The sequence below is a fragment of the Pyrus communis genome, chromosome 1 (assembly GCF_963583255.1).
Source record: "Pyrus communis chromosome 1, drPyrComm1.1, whole genome shotgun sequence".
Taxonomy (NCBI): domain Eukaryota; kingdom Viridiplantae; phylum Streptophyta; class Magnoliopsida; order Rosales; family Rosaceae; genus Pyrus; species Pyrus communis.
In genome coordinates, this window is record NC_084803.1 from 22,057,514 (window position 1) to 22,075,434 (window position 17,921).

The window sequence follows — 17,921 nt, forward strand, 5'->3', positions numbered from 1 at the left end:
ACGAATCGAAATTCCCAAATAGAATGATTGAGGAATTTTATAAAACACCTTGCATGCTTAATATGACACACGAAGAATTGCTTAAATATGAAAGAAAGAAACTCTAGAATCGAAGATTGAGATTATAGAATATCAAGAAATGATGAGGAAAAGAGCAGCAAGGAAGCTTATCTAAGATCGATATCCGTCAAGCATATAACTTTTTCGGTGAAGATACCATGAAGAAGGTTGAGGTTTCATGACAAAACCTATTGGGGAGTAGCTAAAACTCTTATAAGCCATCAAGGTTTCTTATTTCACCGACATAAACTCTTTTACTTTCACATCCTTACACGTCCTCTCACGCGTGTCAAATTTTCAAGTCAAACATGTAGACAACACTAATTGGATGATGTGGAGTATGTGTGGTTGTTAAGCTTCACATGTGGTGCCAATATGTTTTGGTACCATGTAAACCATGATGAGGTGGACCTTAGAGAGCAAGATTATCAGAGAGAGAGAGAGAGATTTCTTAGAGAAGAAGAAAGAAAACTGTATTTCATTTACAAAGAATAATTTGTGCACTATACACAAAATTAGTATATATCCTAATTAACTATGACATCTTATAAACTAAGCTATCCTACAACAGTTTGCAACTGCCTATCTAATCAATTTACACTTGTCAATATCACAACCATTAAACCTGTACTCCTAATAGTTTTCAGGTTGTCTCTATTAATCTGACAACTGTATGCTGGTTTACTCATCGCTACTAATTTATGGTATTCCGTTCAAAACAAATACATAGATGCCCACAGCGAAACCAACTGTTGGTGATGGAAAAGTTGGATTGCCTTACCTGTATTTCCTTTCCTCTCAGCCTTGCAATGAATGAAAAAGTCGTGTATTTCGTTGGAAAATTTGAATAGTGATCCAACTTTAAAAGCATAATTTGCAAATTGAATTAAACGTAAAAAATGACTAAAATGAAATTTGAGCGAGTTAATTTTTTTGTTTACCACCCCATTTCGTTGATTGGTGTACCATTATTATATGAAGTTGTCCAAGATGAAAATTAAAACTACAATCCAAATTTTATTGTCTCTAATTCTATTTTTTTGAGTCTGAAATTCAACTTGTTGTCAGTATTCAACAAATTATATACATGAAGAATATCCGACAAATAAAACAACAATAATTAACCTTTAAGTGACAATAGATTACAAAGGAAGTTTACACAAAAGCCCTCCACAAAAAATAAAAACAAAACCTGCAGCTAGGTTTTCATATATAGCACGAGGGTAATCGAACGTGGTTAACGGGTCAACCACGAAAAAATCACAAGGGAAAAAACCCTCCTGCAAAATAAAGCCTTGCTAGCAGCTTGAGTACAATGGCTGGTGTTTCCTCCAAAGGTCTTAAAAGCCAGAAAAAACCACCAAAAAGGGAAAAAAAAAAATACATGCGTAATGCGAACTTCAGAACTTCATATTTCTGGTCCCACCAACTTGAGCAAAGCCTGTCTTAGATTTTTTACAAGATCTTTCACTGTCATGCTGAATTCTACATTCATCTGTAATTAAGAATTGGAGTCTTATTAGTTAAGGGTAAAAAACCTGTTAAGTTTATGCACTGAATTAACCTAACCAAATTTATGTACCTGAGCAACTACAGTGATATCAAGAGTTGAATTGCCAAGGGGCAAGGCACAGCTGTGAACAATGGTGAGATCAAGCTTTTCTATTTCACTCAGTATGCTTGCCAAACATCCTTTGGTTTTCTCGCTGTGGATTCGTATGAGGACCTCTTTGTCCGAAACTCTTGCTTCGATTTCCGGTAGTGGCTGGTTAGAGCAGCTCTCAGAGTTCTCGTCGGATGAGGATATATCATCATCCGCTGAGTACTGAGTCCTCTTCACAAACACCACTGCTTCCACAGTTTTCTTGGCTGCTTGTTTCTCCAGCATTTTCGTAAGTTCTTGAAGATGTTTCACGTACTTGATCGCATCTCCGAGGACCGAAGCCTTGTCCGTCTGCAATTTTGTGAAAAGGGGTAGTTTAGAATCTTTGACGGAAGCTACTATAACCAAATTAAACTAGAAGTATTTTCTTATCAGACAACTCGAATACCAGAATCAATCTGAGTCATTGATTAGACAAATCTTACATAAAATTTAGATCATTAACTATTTAAAACATGACATACTGTACGAAAAGAGGTTATATTAGATCATAACAACTTTACAACATAACGTACTGTCTAACTGAGAACACATTAATTAGGGGTAAAAAATGAAAAAGTTTAACTAATTAGTACCTTCTTCAGGCCTGGAAGTAAGGCAGATAGAGCAATGAACCGCTGGCTGAGATTTTCTCGGCGCTTTCTCTCAGCAAGAACATGATCTTGAGCATCTAAAGGACTTCTAGTCACCGTAGCGTCCCTCTTGATCCCTTGTCCATGTTTCGGTGAGCAAGATTGGGGGTCATAGATACCTTGGGAAATCAAAGCTGGAGGGTTCAATTTCCCATTGGAATATTCCACTTCATTCTTTGGCTTGATAACTCTGCAATCTAGACCATAGTACTGCTGAGAAGTGGTTGGGGGTGATGAGTTGGAGTTTTCAAAAGAAATTAGGTGTGAAGAGGAGGAAGAAGAAGCATTGGCAGTAATTATGTGGTCAGTGGAGCAAGAGTTCCAACTACTAGTGTTGTTCTTAGGCTGTTTTGCTGGCCTTTCATGAGTCCCGGACATCTGATGAAGATTTTCGATGGATGCTTTGCTGAAGTTGTCGGCTTTTGGGGTGAAATTTGGATAGGATGAGTAGCTCTCAGATGAGAAAGATTGGAAATTGAGCTCATCAAGTGAGTAGTCCAGGGAACTCATTTCGTATTGATTGATGAAAGTAGGATCTTCCATTTCCTACATATAAATTAATCAAAACATTAACAGAGAACCAAAAATTTGAACAACTTTTTAAGATTAACTTTGGACTCTTTTGTATCAATTCTATTTTTTTTTTCATTTTCTTTGTTGATTTCTTCATGTTTAGGGTACGGAAGGGTATATATAATAAATTGTATAATTAAAAAAAAAAAGCGAGACTTACGAAATCAGATACCCATTTTGCTGATGAGATCATGTCCATTAATGCACCTGGTTTCTTTACTTGGGAGTGAACCGAAATTTAGCTGCACCGTTGGATTCAACTAAAATAAATAGTAAATCTTAGTTATATATGAAGGCATGAATAGAACTTGAACAAAGAACAAAGATTTCATGGAAGGCTGATATGTAGACTATAAATGATCATAAAGAAGCCCAGAAATTAAGCGTAGCAACCCCAAGAAAACTCCTTGGAAATTGGAAAAAAAGAAACAGTAGCACTGAAAGTTGAAACACCTCACCTTAAGATTACCGAAGACTATGCAAGTTTTTGTTTCTCCAGTTCTCCAGGAAGGACGAGTCTTGCAATCTTTTATAGGCGTACGAACGCGCTCTACATCGAGATGTTGACTAAAAAGCAAGCAAATTAAGAAAATTGAACGTACCGATCCAATAAGATACTATAAATGCTAGTGGCACGTGTGAAAATGTTTCCCGCATTCTTATGAGTGAACACTATTCATTTGGAGGCTTTTTCCTCCGGGTCAATTTATGACTTTTCTTGTTTTGACCTACAAATATTGCCACATCGGCAATTATATTGGCCGATTCATTGGGTGAACTGATTTTCGATCGGATCGCATTAGAAATATACGTGGATTGCAAATTTCATATACCGTTGGTTAGAAGAAATTTCACTTACAAGAAAACAAACATTGTTAGTTTAATTAACGAAAACCTTGAGAAAAGGAGGAGGGGTCCACCAAAGGGCATCCGATGCCTAAGTCAGAAAAGATAGAGAGAAAAATAGAACTTGAGAGAGTTTTGAATAGTAATTGATGATTATTGTTTTCTCTGTTTGACATGGCTATTTATACTGAAAAGCTCTAACATGTAGGTTGGAGTTGAGGCTAGAGAGAATACTAGACAATCCTTGATGATGCAGGCTAGTTTTTGCAGTCTTACTAGCTCGTAGTTCTAATAGTCCATATTGATAAGAGCGCAGATGCACTAAACACTTAAGGGGAGACTCAGAAGAGTCAGTGCCTACCACCATTGGACTGTGTACATGGCTTAATAGTAGGAGATATTATGGGCCGCATAGAGAGCCCATGGTTTGTATGTGGCATAAAACCTTGTTAGCTTAGGGCAAATTACGTCTTATTCCCTTAGGGTAATTTTATGCTCTACCCACGACGTCAAGGGTATAACCGTCATATTGAGCATATTGTTCACGCATTTTTTTTCCTAAACCCTTGAACATCCAGTAGCTCTTATGTTATACGAGCCAACACAAATTCTTCTTAAAAGTCATCAGAATGATGTCGTGAGAATCAAAATTTTTTTTTTACGAAAATAACGATGAGCCATAGTTGTAGAATAATTATTATATGAGTGATCAATATATTAATATCTTACTCACTTTTTTCGCCCTACTGTGGAAGTCCCTAGCTAGTGTTATTAGATACGTTAAATCAAACTGGCTAGCCATAATAGCTTTTCAAAATCAAACTCTAGCAAAATTAACAAAAATATGGCTAATCTCTTGTAGATACTCTTAAGGTTTTAGATTCGAGTTTCACCAACCACAAGTTTAAGGTTTCCAAATTTGAGTAGGATCCAAAATAGTTTAGATGGAAAAATTATGATCCCATGTCATAACTTATATCTTTTTTTATTTTTAAACAAAGGATATTATCTACACTAAGGGGGAGGCAGTGGGTTTCGCCTCACAAGTATCTAGCAATAATGTTGTTCAGATACACATTTGGCGAGAATCAAACCTAAGACTTCTCACTTACAAGTGAAGAAGAATACTATTAGACCGTATTAACGTGAGTCAATGCTATATTTCAGGAATTATAGATGTATTGTTCAGGTATGTAATCATGTGATTGATATCCTGTATAATTGGGATTCCAGTTTCCAGATTTATGGGACCTCCTGTACAACTATATATATTCCTCCGAGAGAGAAGAATAAATCTTAACAATTAAACCCTAACCCTATACTTTTATCTGACCGTAGTACTAAGTGACAACTTATATTATTAACTGTGTATTATTTATATGAATTTTGATAATTAGGCTCATGAGAATTGGGATATTGGGAAGGCGCGCAGTTCAAAGGGTACAAGGTAGGGAGCTTTGACCTCAAAAAGAGAAAATATTTAAGGTAATTTCTGTAAGCATTTTGGAGCTTTTTGCCCGCGACAAGGTTGGTTCTAGTTCCGCACAAGGACATAGCCATTGATTCATTGTAATTTCTCTTCCACTTTCTCATAGTTACGAGAATTTTGTTTTATGAGAATGCAACACTATCTCTTAATTTGAACAGTCTATTCATATTGCCTCTTAATATTATCGTCAAGTGATATTCTCTTTCACTTGTAATTGAGAGATCTTATATTTTAATCTCGTGAATTATGAATTCAATACTAATTTCTCCTCCCCCTGTTAATGTAATATATCTTTGAATAAGAAGAAAAAAAAAAAATCATTTGCATATTATAATATGTCTTATTATTAATCATTAGTATATTTTAAATATAAACTCGGATCATACAAGAGGTGTGATGGTCCCAAATAAAAAATAAATAAAAAAAAAAAAAAAAAAACATTACGATCAATCACATCATGCTCATGTAATTAAATGACTATTGGACGCACAGCCTAGCAAAACAAAACGTTAGTATAGATAAATCAATGCATGGAATGGGTTAGGACTGTGTATAACAAAGACATTATACGAGGATAACGAGGAAGAAAAATTCATAATTTCATCTACGAGGATGATGACTTTGGCAATTGTTTGAAGCAAGTGTATTCGTTAATTCATTTCTTAGTACTAGTGGCTATTGGCTGTATTAGTAACCCAGGCAATGGCGATTTGAAGCAAACCATACATGCACGCACGTTTAAGCCTTAAGCATGATTCTATTCATGTTAAAACCTTCAACTAGTAATTATAAACTGCTACATAAAATATTGCATCGTTAAAGTAGCTAGGCATGCAACATCAACCACTGATAATCCAAAATATTCTAATAAGTTGGTGCTCAGCAATGACTTTCTTCTAATAACTACTCTAACACTTTTCGATTTTACTTTTTATACAAGTGATGATATTGGGGAAGCATTAATTAATCACACTTTAGTTGTAGCAATGGCTTAATCGTAGCAATAGCTTAATCGTAGCAATGGTTTAATTATTTTTATTTATTTTTACTCCAACAGTCCTCGAATATCAATGGTTTAATTGTAGCAATGGCCCATGAACTTTCATATTAGTTTCTTTAATCCTCGAACTAAACAATGTGCTACACCATCAGTTCTTTCACTAGCACTTTTTTTTTCTTTTTCCGTTTAATCTAGGGGTATATTAATTAGGAACTTCAACTTAAAACTTAAAAAAAAAAACAATAAACTTAAAAGAAATGAAATTTAAACTATATAAAAACACAAAATAAAAAAAGGAAAACTAATGAAAAGGGCTTGAAAACTTTGAGTTTTAACGATAAAGACAAAATAAAGGGAAAAGTGACTAGTACCATAATTGACATTTTAGTGTAAAAATATGGGTTTTCGTTAAAGTAAACAGTATCCGGAGCTTTTCGTTAAAGTTCCAAATAAAAATGGCTGGACTTTAGCAACTTGTAAATACTAGGCAATGAAATTCAAAGTTGGTAGGAGACCTAACTGTGATTGGACTTCAACAACTAACAAATCACATATTCTACTACAAAAAAATAATTAAAAAAAAATCCCATGTATTCTATTTCTTACACACACAAAAAAAAATCTGATTTTTTTTTTTAAAGTTATTTTCTTTCTCTTCCTCATTTTAAAGTTTATTCTAGTGATTTGGGATGAAGTTCCTAATATACCCCTAAATTTAACAGAAAAAAGTAGTGCAACTCATTGTATAAGTTCAAGGACTAACAAACTAACACGAGATTAGTTTAGAGACTAAAAGTAAATTAGGAGTAAAGTTCATGGATCATTGCTACAATTAAGCCACAAAATAATTATTGCGGACTTTTGCGTAATCTCGCAAGAAGGATGTCTGAACTATGGATTTTGCAACATATATTTGTTCCGTTTAAATCTTCATTGTTTTTCTATGTTTGATTTATTTATTTATACAACATATCAATATTTTGTATAAAAATAGATACATAGTCATTATTGACACTCCTCACATGTCATTCTACACTCCAAATTTATAAAAATATGTACAAATAAAAGTTTGTTTAAAAAACAATATATGATCACATTTTTAGAGGTCAAATAGTAGTACCCTAAAAATAATGTTTATAATATGGTTTAAACTAATGTTAATAGGCGCTATGGTGGATTTTTTTGGCTGAACCATAAGTTATGTATCATCTATCCTGTTTTCTGTGCTTCTAAATGGGCAGCTTGGGAAGAAGTTCAAGCCGTTGAGGGCGCTGTAGTAGGGGAACCCCCTGTCCCCATACCTATTTTTGATTTTTAGTGAAGTTTTTTCCTGCCTTATCAAGAGGGTTGTTGATCTTGGGTTCTTGGATGGTATTTAGCTCAATGCGAATGGACCAAAGCTTACCCATTTACTTTTTGATGAAGACACGCTTGTGTTCCTGAAAGCTACTCTTGACAATTGTCGAAATATGTCGAACTTGCTGAAAGCTTTCTGTCTGGCTTGTGGTCAGCAGGTTAGCTTACAAAAATTAACGGTCTACTTCAGCACCAACACCCTTGTGGCAATGGCCCAAGAGCTCAGTGTCAACCTGGAAATGCCGGTTGTGGAGGATCTAGGGATGTACCTGGGTGTCCCCATGGTGTGGGGGAGGTTGAAGAGGGACGCGCTTGCTTACATTAAGGACCGGGTCCTGGCAAAAGTTATGAGGTGGAAGCAACAATTCCTCTCCCAGCTAGGTAAAGAAATGTTTATTAAGGCTGTTGCCATGGCTATCACAACATACCCGATGAACATGTTCCGGCTGCTTGATAGACTATGCAGGGAGATTGTTGCTGCTATTGCCAAGTTCTGGTAGGGAAATACGAACAAAGAGCGGAGCATTCACTGGTTAAAGTGGGATGAAATGGGGAGCGGCAAGGGGGATGGTGGTTTGAACTTCCGCAATTTGAGAGATTTCAACTGCAGCCCTTCTCGTCAAGCAATGTTGGCGGTTTCTCCATAAGCCGGATTCGTTATAGGTTAAAGTGTTGAAGGATAGATATTTCCCTCAGGATTTGTTCTTGATGGCTAAAAGGGGCGGGCGTGCTTCATGGGTTTGGTCTAGCTTGTTGGAGGGACGAGATCATATCACCCATGGGTCGAGATGATAGGTTTTGAGCGGGAATCTGATCAATCTGTGGGCTGACAATTGGGTTCCTGGCATCGTGAATGGCTATCCGACTCCTAGAGATAGGGTTGAGGTTGACAGGACACGAATGGTGGCTTCGATCATTGACACTGAGCGTAGGACGTGGAGAACAAATGAGCTTGGTGCCCTTTTTTCCAAGTCGGATGGGGCTGGGATCTCCAAGATTCAGGTGGGGGATTCGATTTCCTTGGATCGCCTTATCTGGCCCACCTTTAAGAATGGTGAATACTCGGTTAAATTGGGGTATTGGTGGGTGCAAAACTTTACTCCTGGTAGGTGGATTGATCATCCCTCTTCCTCTCATTCTCTTGAGTTTGTGGTGTGGGCTGGTATTTGGAAGCTTCAGGTCTCTCTAAAAGTGAAAATCTTTGTGTGGCACTGCATAAGGGGTGCTGTTGCTACTCAGGAGAACCAGTTTAGGAAGGGGTGTGCTGATAATCCGTGATGTCCTATTTGCCTTGCTCATTCGGAATCTGTTGAACACATTCTGCTCTTATGCCCGTGGGTGCAGCCTGTGTGGTTCAGTGGTCCCCTTTGTATTCGAATTAATGGCGCTTCAAATACCTCATTTGATGACTAGCTCTCTCACCTATGTGCGCTGCAGCTGGGGTCTAATGAGTTTAAGTCTCGATTTTTGTCTCATGTGGCCTTTTCTTGTTGGTTTATCTGGAAAGCCAGATGCGATGCGGTGTTCAACAATCGTACCCTATCTCCATTATAAACCATATTCAATCTTTCCAACGCTTAGGAGAATTATGTTGCTGCTAAGTCAAGGGAATCTGGACTTATTCCCCCTCCCCTACCCAGTTGTGATCGTGCGGTTTCGTGGTCTCCTCCTTCTCATCCCTTGATGAAAATTAATGTGGATGAGAGTTGGAGACAGGGTGCTAATTCGGCTTGGGTTGGCTTGGTGTTCTGAGACTCGAGTTGCAGATATTTAGAGGTCAAAAGGGTGGCAGTTCCAGTTTTGTCGGCGGTGGTGGCTAAGTCCTTGGCGGTTCTTGAGGGGTGCCATCTGGCAAAGGGTCTGAATATCCCCCAGGTGGTGATAGAATCGGATTCAAAACATGTTATTTCATATTTGCATGATAGCTCTTTAAGCTGCACTTAGGAAATCCTCCCAATCAAAAACCGTATCTGGGTGGTTGGGAAGACTTTCCAAGCCTGCTCTTGGTATTGGATTCCAAGATCAGTAAATTATGCGGCAGATTTCGTTGCTAAGAATTTTACTCTGGAGATGTGCAATTTTATGTGGGCAAATCGGCCCCCATCTTCGCTTGTTAGAATTTTAAACAAGGATAGGTTGCCTTGCCCTCCAAGTGGTTAATTAAGGTTATTGTTTTTGTGGGACGACGTGTTCGCCAGTTGTGGCAGCATCTTGTGTAATCTCGTACCTCATGTTTTGTTGGGGTGTGTTGGTCTCCCTATTCTATTAGCCGTCTTTGGCTTTCTTTGTTCTTGTCTAGCCGTTGTGCCTTGGTAATGAATCCTTTCTTCAAAAAAAAAAAAAAAAAAACCATAAGTTGTGTTTGAAAAACCTAAATGAAAGCGCATGTAGTGACCATTTTGTAATTTTGTAAATAAGGCATGGAACCAAGAATTGATTGAATACTTGGACTAATGACCACTCGAATGGTTGTTGCCCAAAAGTGTTATATTTGAATAAAGTTGACAACAACGTTGTGTCGTTAAATTTGACCGAACATTGTGTGCATATATGTTGCGAATGAGCTTTGATTTTCTTCTCGAAAAACTCATGATGGAGAGTGTTGAAAAATGTGAAAGTAGAAAAAATCTTAGGATGGAATATTTTTCCCTTGTGTATTTAGTTTATTTTTAATAAAACAATATATTTAAACTAAGGGGTGAAGGTAAGGATGGCAACAGTTCAGTTTGGGGACGGAAATGCTATATTCATCCCCATAATCACAAAAATTTACCATATCCACAACTGCAAATTAACTATTGGGTATTATCTATAACCATACCCACTAGATAATGGATTCCCCATCTGTTAACGATGTTATCCATCTTTGTCAATACAAAAAATATATTTGTTCAATGAACGCATGATAATTTAGTAAATATTAATTTCGTCATTAAATATTTGATATATAAAACGATTTAATGAATAGATCTTGCAGAGCATAAAAATTAAAGTTAAACATTGATAATGTTGGCTGATATTTAATATCTCTCATAAGTACCATTGAATTTTCATAGATTTTGATTCATATCAAAACTTATGAACTTTTCCACAAAATGCAACTCACATAATGCAATTTTTGTATTTACACTCAAAGTAAGGGATTTGGCGAATAATGAATATACATGTGTGTGTGTGTGTGTATTTTAATACTTTAATATTATGAATAGTTATATTTTATATTATTCTGTTCGGATTTGAGGACGGATACGGATTGGGGACCTCTATAACCATATCCAAAACCATAACCGAATAATATTCACGATTTTTCCCATACCCAAAATATACCCGAATTTTTATATCCAAATCCAATCTATTCGAGCAGTTATCCATGATTATCAGGTTTAACGGTTAGAATTGCCATCCCTAAGTGAAGGAATAAATTGGTATGGAATTCGTTATCCATAAGATTCGAATCTAAAATCATTCTTTATAAGTGAAAAGGAATATACCACTTGTCCATAGTATTAAGTAGTCTTATATCTCGATTTAGCCTTGTATCTTGTGATTTTATAAATCTAAAATATTGTGCATTGGCACTAACTAAATTTGTTTCTCAGCTCATCTCAGGTTTGAAGCTCCCCAATCTTCCTCTCCTAGGATCCACATATTTAATTAAAAAGAAAAAAAAAATAAGAGTAATGGTAAGGAGACTACATTTTGTAAATCATATTTAAACCATTTTTCTAATAGAGGTAAGATTCACAATACAAGTTGGTCCCACTTTTACTAGAAAGATGGTTTAGATGTGGTTTACAAAATGTGGTCTCCTTAGAAGTTTTCCAAAAACTAATATAAACCTCTATAAATGAATAATGTTGGGACTAAGAAAAGTAATTGTTTTAGCAAGGTTATTATTATATCGATAAATGAACAATTTTATTGATTTATTGATAAATAAATATTTATTAATTTATAAAGAATGAATTTTATGATTTTTACGTGTATCTTATAGAAACAAAACGAAAATATACATAGACATATTGAATGTTGTTAGAGCTAAATTTGCGCATAGTTGTTGGTATACAAACAACTCACCGGAATTCCATGAACGTCCGAGAATAGGGGAATTGTTGGGAGATGTGATTGTATCGGGTAAGGATTGCCTACATAACTCCTCATCGAAGAGGGAAAATCAAATTGCATGTGGTTCCATGTATGAGCATGTGGGGATGCTTTGAGCATGTATGTGATATGAGTTATTATGTCATTTGAGCTCTAGAAAGGCGTGTTTATAGTGTTCAATTAGACTCCTTATGAGGATGGAAATCCATATTATAAGAATGGAAATCTAGGAAGAGATCAATTCCTATTAGGTTAGCGATCACTTGGGATGCACACCAATTCCCACAACAATAGGAATTCTCAAGATTCTCTCCTAATCAGAATATGATTAGAGATATATTTCTTGAGAGTCAAGTAGACCATTCTCGATAAAGGCGAACCTTAACTACCATTCTTGTGCTTATCAAATTGACTTGTTTAGATAATACCTTCAAATTTTTTGTCTTTTTTACTTAACTTGGGTAGCCATGATATATTGTTAGATATTACTCATGATCTCATGGTTAAATGGTCAAATGTCCCATTACTTTAATAGCTGGACAAAGCACCACCTTAATGCTTTTTATAAAAGTAATAGTACAAATAGCTATACTTCGTGTGAGCTCCCTTTTACTCAGAAAAGAAAGTGGAGTAATGGAGCAATGGAGTACTCTTTCACTTATTTAAATTTCTACCACAAATTCAACTATAGTAAAAAGCAAATGACTGAATTTAGTGGAAGATCATGAAGATCTATTTGTTATTATTCTCACTGGCTAAATGATTTTGCCAACATTATAAAAAACAATATTGCAAATGGAAAAAAAAAAAAAAAAGGAAGCTGCAGGGTATTCAAGTGAGATATGGAGTAGCACTAGGAAAAAAAAAATCGTGAGTAGTCATCTAAATAAAAAACAATAGTTTATTCAAAGTTAAAATGAGGCATTGTTCCAGGAAGAAAGGAACACTTGCGTAGGTACACCGAAACTTGGATTTATCCGAAATCGGAAATAATGCTTTGTATAAAAAGGCATTGAGATGTCCAAATATATAAGGTTTGATAGGATTTTTATTACATGTAAAAGAAGAGATAAAAATATTTAAAAGTATTTGTAAGAGAATAAGGTAATTACAATATAAACGGCTCAAGGAAGATCGTTCTTTATAAAAATTGTAAGAAAAAAATTATATTTAAAACTACTTCTTAATTAATTATTTAATACAAAATTTAGAAAAATATTTTAAATTGTAAGTTGAAATAACAAAACAATTAAGTAAAATGTACGTAATAAAAATGGGCAAAAGTAGAAAATAAAGTAAAAACAAATTTTTTAAAAATCAAATTAAAAAAGCACTAGGGTTCTGCTGTCACCTTAACAATCCTATATTATTCCAATTACTTATGACTACTTAGACTCCTAAACTAGAATGTATATCAAACATTTAATTCGTATGTGGTATTCAGATAAAATTTAAACATGCAAGATTCATTAAGCTTTATGAAAACCCTTTAAAGGTTATCCACCCTTAAGATGTGGTATTCATGCTAAGTGAAATTACAATTATTAATTACTAGAAGCCTTAGTCAATTTCAGGGATCACCCTCCAACTAAAATTGCATCAAATTACTTTCTAAATATCCTAATGTAACTAAGCATTAAGACAATTTGATAGTTTAAACATTGTGATTAATAATTCAAAAATGCATGGATAATATCATAAGTGATTAAGAAGGAACTTTTAACCAAGCTGTAATTACAGGAAGAAGTTCACAGTATTGTTCGAAGAATACGAAGAAAGAAAGAGAGAGAGAGAGAGAGAGAGAGAGAGAGAGAGAGAATATTCTTCAACTAATATTTTTCTATATGTCTTACAATCTTACAGCCTCAAGGTTATATACTACCTTGTACAAATCTTACTGCCTAAGTCACAATGTAACCAACTCTAACTACCTTCTCTATCTTTTGACAAGTGTCATCTTTTACTACCATTGGATTACTACCCTTAACATCCCCCCTCAAGCTTAGGAGTAGTGAAACAAAGACTGAGATTGTGACAGTGAGTTTGAAAAAGAGGAGCAGATAAACCCTTGGTGAAGATATCTGCATATTGCTCAGTGGATGATACAAATTGAACTTGCAGCTGATTCTTGACAACTATTTCGCAAACAAAGTGAATATCAACTTCAATGTGTTTTGTTCATTGATGTAGAACTGGATTAAGAGTTAGAGCAATAGCTGACATGTTATCACAAAACAACACTGGGGCAGTAGGAATATCAATATGCAAGAAAGTCAATAGTTGTTTGATCCAATCCAATTCAGCAGTAGTTGCAGCAAGAGCTTGATATTCTACCTCGGTGATGATCGTGACACTATTTGTTGCTTCTTAGATGACCAGGAAATGGGGTCAGATCCCAAGAACTCAACAAATCCAGTAGTGGAGCACCTGTCATTAAGGTATCCAGCCCAATCTGCATCAGAATATGCCCTTACAGTATCAGAATGAACTGCCAAACCTCCTCAAATATAGCTAATCCCCAAGTTCATAGTTCCTTTAAGGTATCTGAGAATCCTCTTAATTGCACTGAAGTGAGACTCCATGGCATTCTACATGAATTGACACACTTGGTGCACTGCAAATGCTATATATGGCCGAGTGAATGTTAGATACTGTAAAGCACCAACCACACTTTGTAAAGAACTGGATTGTTATACGGCTTTCCATCATCAAGTACTAACCTATTATAAGGCAAACAGGGTGTTGCACAAGCCTTAGAGTCTAGCATTTCAGTCTTAGTAAGTAGGTCCTTAACATACTTTGCCTGAGAAAGGAATAGACCATCAGTCTGAGAAATAACCTGAATTCCTAGAAAGAAATGAAGAGGTCCCAAATCTTTGATATCAAACTCTCTTGTCAAGACAGATATCACATCATCAATCATTGTTGGAGCATTACTAGTGACAATGATGTCATCTACATAAAGAAGCAATATCACAACAGAGGAACCATTCATCTTCACAAATAAAGAGGAATCGGCATAAGTTATATTAAATCCAAGTGAAGGTAGAAAGCTTGTGAACTTATCATTCCAGGCTCTAGGAGCCTATTTTAAGCCATATAAAAACTTATGAAGATTGCAAACATACTCATGATGTAGAGAATCAATGAAGCCCAGAGGTTGAGCCATATACACCTTTTCCTGCAATATACCATGTAAAAAGGCATTTACGTCAAGTTATCTTAAATTCCAACCAAAATGAGTTGCTATTACTAGCATAAGTCTCACAGTTGTTGGTTTAAAAACTGGGCTAAAAGTCTCTCCATAATCTATACCTTCCTTTTGGCTAAACCCTTTTGCTACCAAGCGAGCCTTATACCTCCCTCTGGAACATCAGCATTCTTCTTAATTTTGAAAACCCATTTGCAACCAACAAGGTTTTTCTGTGCTGGAAGATGAACTAAACTCCATGTAGACTGAGTATTGAGTGCATCTAATTCTTCTTTCATTGCATCAACCTATACTTTACACTTTAATGCTGATTTGTATGTTGCAGGCTCAACAGTAGCTAAGTCCACTCCTCCATGTTCATGAATTGTAGTAAGTAATGCCTTCTTTTTGAAAATGCCACTCTTTGATCTAGTTTGCATCGGATGCAAATTTAATGGAGGAATTAAGAGCACTACTTGGAAATTCTCAGATTGGACTTCAGGAACCACAGGGAGTTGAGGAGTTGAAACTTGTTCTCTTGCATTAATGGATTGTATTGAAAGTGATGGAGTAGTGTTTATGGATAATGGGGATAATGGTAATGATAATGATAAGTCAATGTTAGAAAAAGGAACATGCTGTAAAGCTGGAGATCTTGGGGAGACTAACACCTTATCAAGGGTAGTGATTGGTGGTTGAAATAGTGGTTTTGGCAAATGGGATGTAGGAGGTTCAGATGACCGTTTTGAGACTAGAACTGAATAGGGGAATTCAAATTCATCAAACAAAACATGTCGAGAAATATATATTTTGTTCTTAGTGACATCATAACATAAGTAACCCTTGTACTTTGATGCATACCCTAGAAAAAGACACTTTGTGTTGTTCGAGATTGCAACTTAGTGGTATTAAAAGGTCTTAATAGTGGGTAACAAGAATAACCAAAGACTTTTAGATGGCTAATGTTAGGGAGAGAACTGTAAAGTATCTCAAATGGTGACTTCTGGCTCAATGTTTGTGATGGCATTCGATTAATAAGATACACTGATGTTTGACAAGCAATGACCAAAATGGTGCAAGAAAATGGGATGTTTGGAGGAGAGTAATTGTGGTTTCAATAATATGTCGATGTTTCCGTTCAGCCAACCCATTTTGCTCTAGGGTATATAGACAAGACAATTGGTGACTAAGACCCTTAGTAGCAAGGAATGTTTGTAATTGGTTCTCTACAAATTCTCCCCCTCCATCACTTTGAAGCGTTTTTATGGAAACTGAGAAATGATTAAGAATAAACTAATAGAATGTAGCAAATGTAGAACAAACATTAGCTTTATTAACAAATGGAAAAATCCAACAAAATCGAGTACATTGATCCATGAAAGTAACATAGTACTTAAAGCCATCTATAAAGAGACATGGAGCTGGACCCCATACATCACTGTGAACAATATCAAAAGGGTTAACAGGTCTACATATGGCTGAGGTAAAGTGTAACTTGCTATTTTTTCCCTCATGACAATTGGATCACAATGTAGGTGTGGAATCAGCAACACTGGTGATGTCGGACTTTTTAAGCATAAGGGAAACAACATTATTTGAAGGATGACTTAATATATGGTACCATAGACTAGAAATTACTTATTTTCCAAGATATGCAGCAACTGAGAAAGCCTTTGTGGTATGAGAGGGTGGTCTGATGGGAATGGGATACAATCCATTATTGCAAAGGCTATTGAACAATATTCTCCCTGTGGCTTTATCCTGAATCCAAAAACACCAAGCATAAAAAACCAGCCAACAATTATTGTCAAGGCAGATTCTATGCACAGAGAGTAAATTTTCAGATATCTTAGGTACACAAAGAACTGAATTCAATTTTAGATATGGAATGAAGTCTGCAATATGGAAAATCCTTTATGAGATACTAGCAAACCTTCACCACTTGCAGTTTGAATCATCTCGGATGATGAAAAAGGAGTTGCCAAAGACAGATTATTCAAGTCTGCAGTCATGTGATTTGTTGCACCTGAGTCTGTGAGCCATACTTGCTGAGATAGATTGGATTCCATTGGTGAAACAGAAGCATTGACATGCATAACATTCAATCCTCCAGAGTTTAAAGTTATGTTTGCATTTTGGAAATGACAAAACTATGCACTGTGGTTCCTTTTTCCACAGATTTGACACCCTTCAGTAAATGCAGAGTCAGTATTTCGAAACCGACATGTATCTGCAAGATGGCCATACTTGCCACAAATTTGATATGGATTGCCAGTGTTAGGCAACTGCTGAGTAGGTGAATTACTAAGAATCCCACGCATATGATTTGGGTAAAAAGACCTGTTGTTTCCAAGTTTAGGTCCACCATGGCCATACTGAAACTTCCCTTTGTTTTTGTTTTTGTTATAGAATGGTTTATATTGAGAGCCACCATAATTATTGCTATAAGAACCTTCAAAATGAGATACACCGGTATGATTATAAAAAGAAGACTGGTGACCAAATTTGCCCTCGAAACTTGTCTGAGAACCACCGGTATCAGCAGCCATTGCAGTAAGAAATGAAGGTGCAAAAGTACTTTCAATCATTGCTTCTTCAGCAAGTAATTGAGCTCTCAAATCTTTCAAAGATATAACATGTTCTCTGCCTCTAATGATTGATCGAACAATATTATACTTAGATGGTAAACCATTAAGAGTAAGGATTACAATATCATCATCATCAAATTTAACCCCAGCTGCATAAAGATAATCTCTACCCTCCTTGATTCTTTGTAAGTAAAGAGAAATGGAATCATTACCCTTTTTGATATTCTACAACTCTGATTTCATTTGGAAGATACTTGTTCTTGTGACAGTCGAAAATTGCTCCTTGAGCCGTGTCCAAAGATCTTGAGCACTAGTACTCCCGATGGCACAAGAAATTGCAGGTGATGAAAGGGTTGCAGTAATTAGCTGCATCAAGGCTCGATCGTGCATCTTCCAAATCTTGTAGTCATCAAATTCCAT

At 35.8% G+C, this 17,921-nt stretch overlaps 2 protein-coding genes across 2 annotated transcripts; one reads left to right on the forward strand and one right to left on the reverse strand.

Moving 5' to 3' along the window:
• Window positions 1–1,164: 1,164 nt before the first annotated feature.
• Window positions 1,165–3,306, reverse strand: LOC137719947 (transcription factor bHLH18-like). The gene is made up of 4 exons (XM_068458926.1): window positions 3,089–3,306; window positions 2,299–2,901; window positions 1,643–2,014; window positions 1,165–1,555 (listed from the first exon to the last, which is right to left on the reverse strand). Exons 1-4 carry the CDS (start codon window positions 3,125–3,127, stop codon window positions 1,469–1,471), a joined length of 1,101 nt encoding a protein of 366 aa, XP_068315027.1. The 5' UTR covers window positions 3,128–3,306; the 3' UTR covers window positions 1,165–1,468.
• Window positions 3,307–7,732: 4,426 nt separating this feature from the next.
• On the forward strand, window positions 7,733–8,119 carry LOC137724556 (uncharacterized). Its single transcript, XM_068463321.1, has one exon. It carries the CDS (start codon window positions 7,733–7,735, stop codon window positions 8,117–8,119), a length of 387 nt encoding a protein of 128 aa, XP_068319422.1.
• Window positions 8,120–17,921: the final 9,802 nt, after the last annotated feature.

Excerpts from the sequence above, each read along its gene's own strand:
- LOC137719947 (XM_068458926.1), bottom strand. The coding sequence starts at position 3,127 with ATGGACATGATCTCATCAGCAAAATGGGTATCTGATTTC. Across the intron at positions 2,902-3,088 it reads CAAAATGGGTATCTGATTTC|GAAATGGAAGATCCTACTTT; the intron begins GTAAGTCTCGCT and ends ATTTATATGTAG. Across the intron at positions 1,556-1,642 it reads ATATCACTGTAGTTGCTCAG|ATGAATGTAGAATTCAGCAT; the intron begins GTACATAAATTT and ends TCTTAATTACAG.
- LOC137724556 (XM_068463321.1), top strand. The coding sequence starts at position 7,733 with ATGTCGAACTTGCTGAAAGCTTTCTGTCTGGCTTGTGGTCAGCAGGTT.